This window comes from Pteronotus mesoamericanus, unplaced genomic scaffold (assembly GCF_021234165.1).
Source record: "Pteronotus mesoamericanus isolate MK-2021 breed Mesoamerican mustached bat unplaced genomic scaffold, CSHL_Meso_final contig_164, whole genome shotgun sequence".
Lineage (NCBI taxonomy): Eukaryota > Metazoa > Chordata > Mammalia > Chiroptera > Mormoopidae > Pteronotus > Pteronotus mesoamericanus.
Genome location: NW_026555065.1, coordinates 17,585,953 through 17,600,142, shown reverse-complemented (window position 1 = coordinate 17,600,142; position 14,190 = coordinate 17,585,953). Strand labels below are relative to the sequence as shown.

At 42.4% G+C, this 14,190-nt stretch overlaps 1 protein-coding gene across 1 annotated transcript in view; it reads right to left on the bottom strand.

Annotated features, from left to right (window-relative positions):
* Positions 1 to 14,190, bottom strand: part of FBN1 (fibrillin 1) — a 223,807-nt gene that overhangs the window by 7,548 nt on the left and 202,069 nt on the right. The window contains exons 54-62 of the mRNA XM_054565457.1: positions 13,057 to 13,179; positions 12,370 to 12,501; positions 10,296 to 10,421; positions 9,517 to 9,723; positions 8,185 to 8,310; positions 7,800 to 7,922; positions 4,871 to 4,987; positions 4,483 to 4,611; positions 3,343 to 3,462 (exon numbers count right to left, since the gene is read on the bottom strand). Coding sequence (XP_054421432.1) covers positions 3,343 to 3,462; positions 4,483 to 4,611; positions 4,871 to 4,987; positions 7,800 to 7,922; positions 8,185 to 8,310; positions 9,517 to 9,723; positions 10,296 to 10,421; positions 12,370 to 12,501; positions 13,057 to 13,179 — 1,203 coding nt within the window. The remainder of the gene's footprint in view (positions 1 to 3,342; positions 3,463 to 4,482; positions 4,612 to 4,870; positions 4,988 to 7,799; positions 7,923 to 8,184; positions 8,311 to 9,516; positions 9,724 to 10,295; positions 10,422 to 12,369; positions 12,502 to 13,056; positions 13,180 to 14,190) is intronic.

The following is a 14,190-nucleotide window of genomic DNA, read 5'->3' as shown; positions in this document are numbered from 1 at the left end:
TTATGAAATATGCCATTGGCTGTGTTCTCTTCCCCATATTTTAAATTAGAGGTGAGGTGTGTGATAGAGACCAGTGGAGACCGGGGACAGGAAAGAGTGAATGCAGAACCAAGGCTGTGCCATTTGGTGGAGAGAATACCCCTGGCCTGGAGGCCCCTCCGTGCCCATCTGCAGACTTTCCACCTGCTCTCCATCCCGGGAGGCTCGCCTGCGTAGACTGCTCACAGTCTCCTCTCCCTCGGCCTGTGCTCATGGTTGGGCTCAGCCATTTGTTTCCTGTTGGGACTGTGACTGATCAGAGCTCTAAGGCATAGGTGTATAGGAGAAAAGGCCTGCCAATATAGAGCTTAGATTTATTCTGTTTTCCCCACTAAGAGGCAGAAAGAGAACCAATAGTTAAAAGTCAGAGGGAGGAAAAGTTCATTCTCTACGAAAAAGACATTTCTAAGAATTAAAGTTTTCTATACAAAGATTGGCCCGCCTTGGCAGAAAGTGAGTGCTCTTTGAGGTGTTATTTATGTCAAATTTGGATGACCAAGGAGGTAAGAGAAGGATCTGTATGCTCAGAATAAGGTCAGACTAGATATCTCTATGGTTCTTCTTAGCTTTGAGCATCTACCTGTGTTACTATAAGTATCTATTCCAGTCAAGAACGCTCCCCCTCCCCTTTCATATCCTTTCTATTTATTTTATAATATTTTCCTCCCAGAGAATCAAATAAAGTTTAAATTAAACTTGCTTATCTGGGTTGGAGAGGTGGGGTGGAGTGGAGCATGATTTAAGATTAAAAATTGGCAAATGATCAATGTTTACAGCTTGAGAATACTCTGTTTGGGTACTCACCCCCTTTTTTTTTTTTTTATCAATATACAAACACCACAAGTTGTTTAACACGCTTTTTCACTTTTCCTGACCTTTTTCATCCCGTGCTCCCTGGAGCAAAAGGCTCCACAAGGAATTGTTCTACACCCCAAAATCTTTATTTTTTCAGTTGGCACTTAAACGGCTGAGGGTTTGTTCTTTTTATGAAAGAAGACAATTCTAATTTTATTGAAACAGCTGCAGAGTCTCCAAAAAATACTCCTTAGAAGCAGACTGAAACCTACCCATCTTGTCCTCTAAAACCAAAGGTCTCTGCTGCTGGCTTGCACAGAGTATGTTAGCTGTGGCGGGAAGGGAGAACCACTAGGAGCACTCCAAAATGGAGAATGGACTTTCTTTTACTCATTTTCCTCTAGGTCAAAATAGGTCGACTCCAGCCGCCAGCCACAAGTCTGATATTTCTTAGAAAGCAATGAAATCCAGAGGCCCCTGATCCCAAACCTACCCACCTTCTGAGCGTGAACTTCAGGCTGCCTAATGGGCTGCATGGCTCTGGGGAAGCCATTCTGACCCAAGGCAACACTCATTCTGGATAACTATAATATAAGTCTCAAGAATTATTAATCCAGCCCTGGCTGGTGTGGCTCAGTGGATTGAGTGCTGGTCTGTGAACCAAAGGGTTGCTGGTTTGATTCCCAGTCAGGGCACATGCCTGGGTTGCAGGCCAGGTCCTCAGTTGGTGGCGCATGGGAGGCAACCACACACTGATGTTTTTCTCCCTTTCTCCCTCCCTTCCCTTCTCTCTAAAAATAAATAAATAAAATCTTAAAAAAAGAAAAGAATTATTAACCCAGTTTGGACTGGTATCTTATGGGCATCAAAAATTCCCAAACCTTTTCTTGCTTCTTCATCAACTTCTTTGTCTGTAAGTCCCAGCCAGGAAAGGATCTTCATGGAGCCAAAGTAGAATCCCTGAGCAACTAGAGCACGGCCTGGCCACCTCTGATACCCATGGACTGAGCCCAGGAGTGGTAGGCCTCACCTGTCTTATCCTTTCCCTGCAGTTCTAATTTCATGAGAGGAACCTACATAATATGGGCAGACAATCAACAAAGCTCACTCTGAAAGTTCTGTGCACAGTATCAGAATCTGGTGATTAAAATCCAAAGGCCTTCCTGAGCTGATGATAATGAAGGTATGTTTATTAAAAGCAGACAACTGGTCAGCAAGACGTGTGGTCTAAACTCCTCTAGCAACTGGGGTCATTTTTGCCAACCTTACTCATTTATGCAAAATTATGTCTTGTTAGGAATCAGACCAGATGAGAGATACAATTTTGATAAATGAAAACACCCCAAATGATATGTCTTTATTTGGAGTAAAGTGAAGCATCTCAATGGAGAGCAGCCACCTCCATTCCCCCAACCCAGAAAGAGTTCCTTGTCTTTGCCAAGGTGGACTCTGTACCCAAGAGTGTGGCAGCTAGAACAGGTCACCGGAGTGCCATGATTACAGCGGTGCTCCACAGATACTTTTGGAATGAAAAAACAAGTTATTGTGATGCTTGAAAGGCCCCCGTACATCAGGAAGTTAAGTGTCAGGCTCTACTTCCAGACATGTCACAAGAGAACTGGTGTCAGGACAGATCACTTTCCTCCCTGGTCTTCTGGGTCCTCAACAGGAAAACAAAGAGCCTGGGCTGCTAGATGGATCAGGGGTCCCTCTACACTCACAATGTTTGGATTCTCTGATGTACTTTAAGAGTTATTTTCCCATGACATTGTGCAATCAAAAATGACATAATTTCAATATAATGAGAGAGCCTGTGGGCCTCCCTTAATTTTCAAAAGAATTTAGCAATCCTGAAAAAAACTTGCTGTGTCTGTTGCTTGCCCTTTGTCCCAAAGATGTGTGGAGCTGAATGGAACCACTTCTGCATCTTCAGGCCAAAAGTCACTCACAATAGCCTCTGGCTGGCTGATATTTTTCAATCAGAAGTAGGATTTAGCTAGCCCCTGATGTAAACAGAAGTCAAGTGTGGGCTAAGAACTAGTGAGTGATGCAACAGAAGGGCAGAGGGATATTCAGAGACAATAAATTGATTTAAAAAATTTCATTTCAAGCCCTGATCAAGTAGCTCAGTTGCTTAGAGCATTGTCCCGATATGCTACGTTTGTATGTTCCATCCCCGGTCAAGGCATGTGCAAGAATCAACCAAGGAATACATAAATAAGTGGAACAACAAGTTGATGTTTCTCTCTTTCCCTTCCTGTCTAAAAATCAATCAATAAAACAAACTTTAAAAAATTCATTTCAAATGCCCTGATGTGCACTCTATCTTTTTCTTATTTTGCTATTTTGCAAGGGCTGTAACTTTCCTCTGGTTTCAACCAGTTTAGGGTAATTTTAAGTGAGTATCTGTTGCTTCTGTGACAGGAGTAAGTTTCCAGAAAGAAAGCAGCACTTTGACTCACAGGCGCTTACAGCGGTTCATCTTGCTAACAAGGTAAGAGTACTTGCCAACACACTGGTTCCACTGGTAGTGCTGGAGGTAGCCCTGCGGGCAGCTGCACCTGTAGCCCCCGATGATGTTCTGGCAGCCGTGCTGGCAGCGGTGGTTTCCCTCACACTCGTCCACATCTGCAAAAGGAGGTGGAGCCGCTGTTAGCCACATCCCCACTCACCTCAGAGGCACTCTCTGGAGCAACATTTATATGCATGCTAAAGCGAAAGGCAATTTTAACAAGAAGTCTAATCCCTAAAAACTTGTTCCATTTTTTTTTTGTTTTCTGAGCTATGTTTTTTAAAGTTTACCTTTCAATTACAGTTGATATACAATGTTACATTAGTTTCAGGTGTACAACATAATGATTAGTCATTTCTATAACTCATGAAGTGATTGCCCCAATAAGTCTAGAACCAATTGTCGCCATGTGTAATTATTACATTATTGACTATAGTCTCTGTGCTGTACTTTACATCCCCATAACTGTTTTTATTGAAAAAATTATTCTATCACCCAAAACTTAAAAAATATCTACTCTGGAGGTTTCGATAAGTCCAAGGATAAAACACATTCAGATATCACTGACTGTTTTATTTGTAGTAAAGTCTAAAGATGAAAATGATGAAGAAATTAATGCAAAGTACAAAGGCAGTTTATGAGTTAGCTGTGTAAATTATTTATATTTGCTTACTTGTGCCAGAGTTAGAAACCAAAAAGGTCAATACAAAGGTAAATTGCTAAAAAAAATTTAAACTTTTAATTATATATTATCAGTAGAGTTATTCCTCATATGTTTTATCCATATTGTTGGAATCCTTTTATGGCTCTGAATCCAATGACCAGAAAATTAATGAATACAATTCAGGAATCTAGCTCTTTTTCTTGATTGGGTCATTCCTTACCAGATTAAATTAATAACTGAGCAAAATACCTAGGAAAGGCATGCGTTGTAGACGCAAGCATAAGGACAAAAGATAGGATCTCTACGGTATGGGAACTGTACAAACCAGACAAAACACTTCCCATCCTGAGGTGGGTGTCCCCCTTGTACTCAGTTGTGACAGCACATAGAGGATGATGATGAAGGTACTGGCAGTCTCCCAGGCCGCCTCGCAAGGACCCACCAGACACATCAAGCTCAGGGCCCTACCCACCTTCACAGCTGGCGCCACTCTGGTCCAGGGAGAAACCCCGCTGGCATTCACAGGTGAAGCTTCCAGGAGTATTCTGGCAAATGCCCCTAGAGCCACACAGGTTGATGTCAGAGGTACATTCATTGTTATCTAAAAGAGACAGAATGGGTAAAGGGGGTTGTTAAAATTCCTGGAAGCTCCTTTTGTGTCACTTAAAAGGCAGAGAGGGGGATGAGTCACTTAGAAAAGACCAAGAAAGGCCTGTAACTTTTCACATGTGCATGTTCAGATGCACATACACACGTGCATGTACTCCCATGGTTTTTTTGAGTTTTTGTCTTATTCCAACAGCAGAAGAGCTTCAAGGCATGGCTACTTCCCACATAGGGCCTTCTCCTCTCCCACTTACCGATGCAGGCAGTGTGGTGTTGGGTGAAGCCAGGAGGGCATTTACACGTGAAGCTGCCAATGGTGTTAACACACAGGAACTGGCAGTTGTGCTGCTTAGTGGCACACTCGTCAAGGTCTACAAGAAAATGCAAGATGGGCATTGGAGTCAAGCCTGCGGCACAGGTACCTAGAAGCCATCCTAGGAAGAAGCTCTGAGTTTTCATTTCTAGGTCTCAAGTGACCCCGGCCAGAAAAGAGCCACAGCAAATGGCTGGGAGGAATCCGGGAACGAAGAGTTTGAAAAATACAGGGTCTTGATTTAGATTAAAAACATGAAGCTCTTTGGGGGACCCAAGGAAAAGCCAGTTCCCTTTGGTTAGAGGGCTGTGGGAATTCCTTAGGAAAGAGATTTCAGATAAGTTATAAAAATCTAAAATAAGTTATAAAAGACTAGGGATTCTCAAAAATTTCCAGAGCACTGACAAGATCTATTCAAGTTAAAATATAAAAAGAAATGTTGAGGCTGGAAATTTGTTCACTTAGTTCTTTTCTGTTTGCTGTTTTTATTCTGCTCAAAATGAGGTGGTCAACCAAACCAAACAAAACTGACTTCTTTGTTTAGAGATTCTCCTTTGGATAAAACAAAATTGAGCAATCAGGAAGGAAGAAAAGGAAAGAAAAGTACTCATTCCGATAAGCTAATAGCACTTTAAAAAACTGCCTGCAGTATTTTTCCAACATTATTCCCCATGTCTCCACAAAATCCTCTGCTTTGATCAGGACTCTTTTCTTACTGCTGGAACTTCAAGAGTCATCCTCAACTCCATTGCTATTACTACTGTCAGGAGGTACAAAGTGGGTTTCAACTTTTAGTTGAATTTTAACTTAAAAAAATCGCTGTATTTTCCTTTCCTTCTTCCCTTCCTTCCTCCTTCCCTTCCTTCCTCCCTCCCTCCCTTCCTTCCTTCCTTTTTCTTTCTCCCTCCTTCACTCCCTCTCTCCCTCTCTCCTCCTTTCTTATAAACTTTTATCACTGCATCCAGAACTATGCTGAGAGCTGAATACCAGTGCCGGGTCCTGGCTAGAACAACACCTGAAAAGGACCTAAAGTGAAAGAACTCCTGCGTATTTCTCCCAGTGCTGACTTCTCTTAATATCGGCCAATCCTGTGCTCCCTCCACCACGGGGGGGCCGCTGATTCTGCATTATTGACAGCAGTGTGCCTCCTGCCAGCATGGTGGCCTCCCCGCCATGGCCCAAGGGGCCTTGCTAGAGCGCCATCCCATGCTTGCTGAAGCTCATCTGCTAACAGGTGAAGGAGACAACTCAGCGATCTCTTACACGATTTTAAAGCTGTGCCACATTCGGAACAGCAACACTGGCTGTTCTTACCTCCAAGAACATCTTTTCTCCCTCTTATCTGGCTCCTACCCATCTCTCAGGAGGAAGGGGTGGGCCCACATTTCCCTGGGGCCACCCTTCTAGCCTCTTTCCTCTCAAGGTCAATAGTGCATGTATCTGCATTGCTCATTTTGACATTTAGTCATATATACCAAGTATGTAGAAGAATTTAGACCGTACAAGAAAAATAGGAGAAAGGAACTTGTGTTGTAAGTAGATTTGTAAAAATCATATAGCTATTTTTACATCTCTAAAACCATAAAAAGGGAATTACTGATGCCTTTAATAATTTGTGAAAGAACTTAATTACTACCATACACTTCATTTTCATGTCTCATCTCTTAATTGTTATATATTTTTGAGGATTTCCTGCCCCCATGGCTTATAAAAGTACTACAAATTTGTTTTGCTTGTTACAGAGAGAAATTCTTCCCCTGAATTTGGTTCTTGGTTTACATGAAAAGTTTATGCTCTAAGTTAGAGCCGCACACTGCCCAGAACTCACTGTGAAGCCCATATATAAAGTAAATTCTATACATGAGAAGAACAAAGCTATGAGTGGCTCTTCATTTAAGATAGTCAGAATTTTGCATAGGTCTCTCAACTTCCTCTCCTGCAATAACAGGAGTACATAAAATTTGTGCTGCTTAGGAGGACCTCAGGCCATAGTCTATTATATCATTCTATATTACCAGCTTCTTAACTCTCTCCCCTCCAGCAGACACAGGGAAGTGCATGAGGGACCCTACTCCTCTCTGCTCTCCATTTCTACCATCTCACCATTTAACTCCCTTTATTTCCACTTTCCTCCTTCAAGGATTCCTGTCAGAATGCTCTAACTCTTGCCCTGGCATCTGGTCTACCTTCTCCAACTCCCTCATTTTCCAAATTGTCCTTAAGTGTGAATCCCATGTGCTAGTCACAAAATATATGAGGTTCTTATTATTGAGAAAGCTGTTTACAGGAGTATGTTTACACCAACAGAATTTTGCAAGAATTCTGGGTTGGTGAGGGATTTCTGCATAGACTTGGGCTGTTTCTTAATTCTTTATGATATTTATGTGTCAAATAAGCTCCTGGAGGGCAGGAATGGCCCCATGTTGCAGAACAAAAGTTTAGACAAAGCGCTTACTTACTTAGGCACAGTGTCCTTTGGGATCATGGGGAACTGATTGTTATGAGGCCGGACTCTGCTGGAGACCTACGCTATTTAGTTGTTGAACAGCCTGACTGCATAAATGCAATAAACAGAAGGCAGAAAGGAGGTAATCGAGTAGGAATCTACCCATACCCTAAGCCTTGTAGAACCGGTCCTTCTGCTTCCAAGACCCTCACAGATGGCGCCCATGGATGCCCGCTGAGCAGGCAGTGAGGATGGCTCCTGCCACTGGTCCCTCTGCCATCTCCCTGGCCTTGGACCCCCTGCCTCCAGCATAGGGAGCCTCCACGGAGGCCCCAACCCCAGGGAAGCACCACTTGCTGTAGCATCTTTCAGCAACCTTGTGCTCAGGAGGCAGATGAGTGGGTGAAAGCTCATTCTACTTTACCTTTGCAGCTCCTTCCATCGTCCTGCAGAATATAGCCTTTCGGGCATGAACACTGGTAACTCCCTTCTGTGTTTTTGCAGATAAAATTGCAGGGTTTGGGAGCCTGGTTGCACTCGTTCAGATCTATGATCAAAGAGACACAGTGTGACTGCCTATCTAAAAAGATACATAAATACTCAATACCCACAAGGCTAACAAAGAATTTTTGTTTTGAGAAAAGAAAAAGTAAACTCTGTGTAGTCTTTGATCCTTGTCTTGTGTTTTCCTATGAAATTACTTAGGCTTTTTAGTTGTTCTTTTTTCTTTTAGTTTGAGGATTTTATTTTTGTGCCATAATCTACAATTTTTGCATGGGTTAATGAGCCATCTGAAATAGCGCACTTACCTACACAGGCAGTCCCAGTTAAATCTGAAGTGTAGCCAGTTTTACAAATGCAGTGATAGGATCCTCTGTCATTGATGCATTCCCCATTTCGGCAAACATCATGGATGACCTTACACTCATCGATATCTATAATTTCATAAGTAGAAATTAAATAAGAAAGGCATTAAAATGGACAACATTAACATGTAGGGGTCGCGTCAGTGTAAGTACCAATAAAATGTGTTAACCTAAGAAATTAAACCAAAAGGAGGACAGCATACATTTTAACATGTAATGGTAACTATATTGAAAGGCAAAGAATAACCTTGTCAGACTGTAGTAATAAACTAATCATGCTGGTGAAAACTTTAAAAATAATTTTCCTACTAAATTTATACTGTTTTCCTCCCCGGGGTCCATAGAACAACTGCCTCATCATGACACGTTTATGAGCTCCTTGCACCATCTTGTGCCACCAAGCTTGCCTCCTGCTGACATTCCATACATGAACCACAGCAGTGGGTCCTTTGGACAAGGACATGGCACTTCCCCCCCCCCCCAATATTGACTATATAAAATAAGAAGAAAAGTCCTTTTCTATTCTTTTTGTTGTGTTTAAAGTTAATCCCCAAAAATATCAAATTGCACACTATTGGGGAAATTGACTAAACTTCACTCCTTCACACCCGGGACTCTAGGTGGATTCCCGGGCCGTGTTTCTGCAGCCTGCCAAAAAAGAGAGACCCTCACTCACAGCTCCACCAAGGGAGAAAGAGTTGATCAAAATGCACTGTCCAGCATTAAAGCCACTGTCCTCCCCACCTTGACCCATCTATCTCCTTACTGCGTGGTCGGGGGCCAATACCAGTAAGTTCTTAGCTTTTGAATTACCAAGTAACCATTTTATACCAACAGCGGATATTGTCCCTGAGTTTTTCACGTTTACTCTGAGATGCAGTTTAGCATACCCTCGTTCGTCTCAAGAAATGAGTTGTTCCCACCATTTCATTTTATCCTCCAAAGAATCATGAGTGTGTTTTGGTCACCCCACCTTATCTATCCAGCTCTATCTTTTATCTTTAGTTTAAAAGGTTGACGAGTCCTTGTAATGCAGAGGCAGGGACCCGAGCACACATAACTTAATCAGGTGGACCCAGGGCACTTCAGCAACATGGCCTTGAATGTCTAAAATACCATAATGAAGAATTTTTGTCAACGTCAGCTATGCAACTCAGCCTGGGTTCATATTCTCATCTGGTTTTCATAAAGCAAACAAACAAATTCCCTGCAAGTATTTCTGAACCGAATGAAGTACCTTCTCCATTGGTCATAAATCAGTACAAAATGATGTACCTGCTCCATTGGTCATAAATCCTCGGCCATGCGGGCAGAGTTTTTTGAAAGCCACAGTACCCTGGAAAGGGCAAATCTCACAGTGGGGACCCCAGCCTCTCCCTCCATCACAGCAGCACTCAGACTTGGTGACAGGGTTCCTGTTGCTCGAGCCAATCTGACACATGTTCTGGAGCACCTCGGTGAAGCAGTACCCCTCCCGGTTGTCTGGAAGGGACGTTAGATCAAAAAGAGGATGTTAGGAAATTTTGCGGGCATAGCAAGGTATCGAAAATTTGGTCAGATATGAAGCCCAAAAGGGATGTAACACTTTACCCTGGGTGAGAAGGAGCGAGAAGGGAAAGCTGGAAACTGCAGTAAGAGAGAAAGGATGGCATCTGAGGAAACAAATAAGAAATGTAGTAAGTAGGCAGAAAGGCATCGGTCTAGCAGAGGTTACAACTCGATCCGCTCCCAGAAGCCTGGGGGAATAATCATGCCACAGAGGGAGAGGGAAACAGAGAAACACAAGGTAACATCCTGAGCACCAGGGGTTTAAAAAGGCAGCTGAGAAAGGAGTTCCAAACAAGTGATTCGGTGACACAATTAGCAAAGGAAGGATTGAGCTGTGGGGTGGCGCTAAGCCCAATGGACAATTGGTCATTGAGTCATCTCCAAAATATGAACATTTTTAAGCTTTCCTCCAATTCTGACAATATTATTTCAAATAAGAGATCTGGGTTTCAAGCCTCCCAGTGTGGAGACCGGGGTTACAAAAGCATCCTGCTGACGGCACTCACCAAGGCACTCGTCCTGGGTGGGGCTGGCTGTGAAGCCGTCGTTGCACTCACAGGTGTAGCTGCCCCGGGTGTTCAGGCAGCGGCCGTTCTCACAGATCCCAGGCCTGGTCTGACATTCATTCTCATCTGTGCGGGTAATCGAAGGGCCAAAAACAAGAGGCGTCATCTGACCACTTTGTACAAGAAAGGATTCTTTGTTTTTTTAAAAAAAATTTAGTTTGCGAATACTGGATAAGCTATTCACATAGTTCCAAAATACAAAAGATACAAGAGTGTACTCAGCAAAATTCTTTCTCCCCATCTCCCAGCCACCACACTCCCTTCTGGGGAGTCAACTGTGTTACTGCCAGTTTTTAATGTGTCTTCCCAGAGATGAACTGCACATATACAAACAGACACATACATCTGTGTGTATGTACCTCTGCCCTTTCAACAACACAACTGGTGGCATTTTCATGTACTTAAAAGATAGATGATAGCACTTGATGTACACTTAAAGTTTTTCATTTAATAAAATTTAAAACTCTCCATATCTGTGCATAAAGAGGATTTTCAAAGGATTATTTCAAATGAAGGAAGAAAATCTTTAATTTTAACATCAATAAGTTAATGAAATACCACAATACTTTATTAGAAAAATATCTGTGATAGTCGGGACCTAAGGGAGTTTGTCTAGACAAATTTTCCAATTCAGTATAGAATTATAATACTTCAACAATGTTATTAAGAAGTAATTTAGTCTCCCAGGTTTAGAGAAAAGCATTAAGTAGCTGGAGATTCTTAGAATTGTCTAGTGATTATGTAGAAAGATTACAAATCATTTGCTCAGGGGCATCCCCTGAGAATAGTTCCAAACTGCTAGGGCAGAGATCTCAAGAAGAGAGACAGGGAGTTGAAAGGTGACATCTAGAGAGTGTTACGACAGAGTTGAAATCCCAACACCCAGAACAATTAAATCAGAATATCTGGGGTGGAACCTGAGCTCTCCAAGTGATTCCAACGTGCAGCTGAGGATCAGAGCCGCAGACCCCAGAAGACCCGGTGTGTGATCATTAGACCACATATTACTTTTTCTGTGCTTTGAAAGTCTGCTCTTCAATTACTATTTCATTCTGTATCTTACAAAGTAAGAGGACAGTGAGGTTTTTAAGATTCTTGACTGACAACATAAAATATGTGTGCTAATGCCATTGATTATTAAAAAGGAAAAAGATGCATGTGGGAGTTTTCTACTGTATTTTTTTTGTTGTTGTTTTTGGTCTAAAGCAGTGGTCAGGAAACTCTCTGTGGGTAATAGGAATACTATAGTATTATTATGTAATATATAGTAAATTTTTAGGCTTTGCAGGCCATAAGGTCTCTGTTGCAACTGCTATACACTGCTCTGCCTCTGTGGCACAAAATCATCCATGGACAAAAAGTGAGCGAATGGTTAGAACTATGTTCCCATACAACTCTATTTACAAAAACAGGTGGTGGGCTGGCATGCTGGGTTTGAACCTCATGCTGTGGTTTGCCAACCCTTCGTCTAACACTGGGTTTTTAAAACTGGATCCACATTATAAAACCTAGGGGAGCTTTAAAATACCATTGCCCGGGACCCACTCTGGACAATGCCAGATTCTCTGGAGGTAGATCCCACTGGTTTAGTGCAATCTCTGGTTCCAAGGGATCTGACATCACAATTCGATGTCAGGGTACTAGTAGTAAAGTTGGGTCAAATACATAAGAATATAATCCCAATGTGGTAAACAGAATTGACCCCAATGCAAAGGAGTATATATAAAAAAGTGAAGGAAGGAACTAGAGAAAACACCTGATATTCCAATCCTGGCAGCAAAATGGGCTGAGAAAGTAAAGGAAGGCCAGCTCAGGGGAGATAATGATGGCACTGGTGGAATTCATAGATAATCACGAGGCACGGGGACCTCCATAGGAAGTAATCACATAAGGTTAAAAGGGGTAAAATGGCTCAGGCCAAGAAGAACACAGTGCCCATCAGGACTCAGCCCAAGTCCCTTTTGTCCTTTGTCACTTCCCAGTCACTCAAGGCCTTCTGGAGGGATTCCCTTACCCACGCAGCCTTCTCCGTCAGGCCTCCGTTGATACCCAGGTCCACAGATGCACATATACATGCCAATGAGGTTCTTGCACTCCATCTGCTTTTCAGCACAGTCATGTTTCCCCTCTTCACACTCATCCTCATCTGGAAAGAATGTGCCACCACAATTTATAAAAGATTCTGCATTAATTTCTTGCCATTCACACAGAAAAAAGTATTAAGTAACCGACTTTCTCTTGCACTGTTGGGCTCTGAGGCCTCCTAAGAATGAGAAGACATCTTCTAACCTCCTATGAAATTGAAGAAATTGTTCCCTAACTAATTAGTAAACTCTTCAAAAGCAGGGATCATGATTTTTATCCTTTTTTGATGAACCAAATATCTGTCTCAACCTCTTCATACTGAACTTCTTGAATGCGGGAAATGTCTTCTTTGTACCTTCACATTTGCAGTATGGCTGGGATGCAATGCAAAGTGAATTAAAAAGCATCTGCCGTGCAGCCCTTGGCTCAGCTTGACGCTCAAGCTACAATTTACTAGGAAAGGTAGCAATGATAACACTCGTAATGCCCATGGACTATAGCAGTGTTTCCCAATTCCCAGCCCTCCTTTACTGCTGGAAGCTTTGGAGGGGCATCTCCCATCATAGACAGTGCTAGAGCTCCCTAGCGTGGATGACCTTGAACATGAATGACTCACCTTTGCACATTCTCTTGTCTTCTCTCAGAACATATCCAGCAGGACATTTGCATTCATATGACCCATATGTGTTTACACATCGGAAAGCACAGAGCAGAGGATTCTGGGCACACTCGTTTATATCTGCAGCAGAGATTGTAAGAAAATAATGGATCATGGATATCAACCAAAAGAAGGAATCTGCTTTTACCAACAGTTGAAACACTCCATTATTATAAACATGGATGGACCAAGCAGTCTCTGGTTTTCAGGGAATTATAAAATGAACTAGTTACTTTATAATTGGTATAAGTAAGGCAAGCACACATCCTGATTCTCCCAGCTTGTTGTTCTTGGGCAATTATGAATCATTATTTAGGTGGATAAGAAATTATAGGTTACCCTACAGAGAGTGAACTTTTTTAAAATTCTAGCTTTGAAACCTCAGGTTGATTACTTGCCACTCCCAAAGTGAGGTGGAGTGGCAATCAATTTTACCCCATTCAGCCAAAGCAAATGCCAAGCCAGTTGTTGTTGGAACAGAAGCAGCTCCTCCAATATTGTTAAGCACCTCTCTTTCCCCATAGAAAAGAGGCTTCTGTGAAATAAGTGATTCATATGCCCAAGAAAACAGTGTTCTGAATTATTGAACTACTTTCAGAGATACTCAGTTCACACTGATGCCCAGGTTAGAGGGTTAAATAGATGGGAATGGCTTGACTGTTAATGGATGAAAGTGATCTCTGTAGGTGTCATAGTTTGAAACCGTCATAATGTGTTTTTGGAAAATCAGGATTAAAACGGACCATCTTGATTATCATGTTTCTCCCTAAGCCCACCAATGCCCCCTGAGATCATCAATGAGATCCCAGATCATGAGTTAGTGACAAGCTTCAAAGATTCACCCACAACTTCAACGATGGGTGTCAGTGGTCATATCTCTAAGCAAGAGCTCATGATAATAGCAACTTTGCCCTCTTCCCTCCTCTCCCCTTCATCTTTTCCTCAAACCAGTGGTTCTCAACTTTAGATCACACCAGAATCACAGGGAGGGCTGCTGAGCCCCAGTCTCAGAGCTGCTGACTGAGGAGGTCTCTGGAGAGGCCTACGAATTTCAATTCCTAACAAATTCACAGGTGATGCTGACGTAGCTGG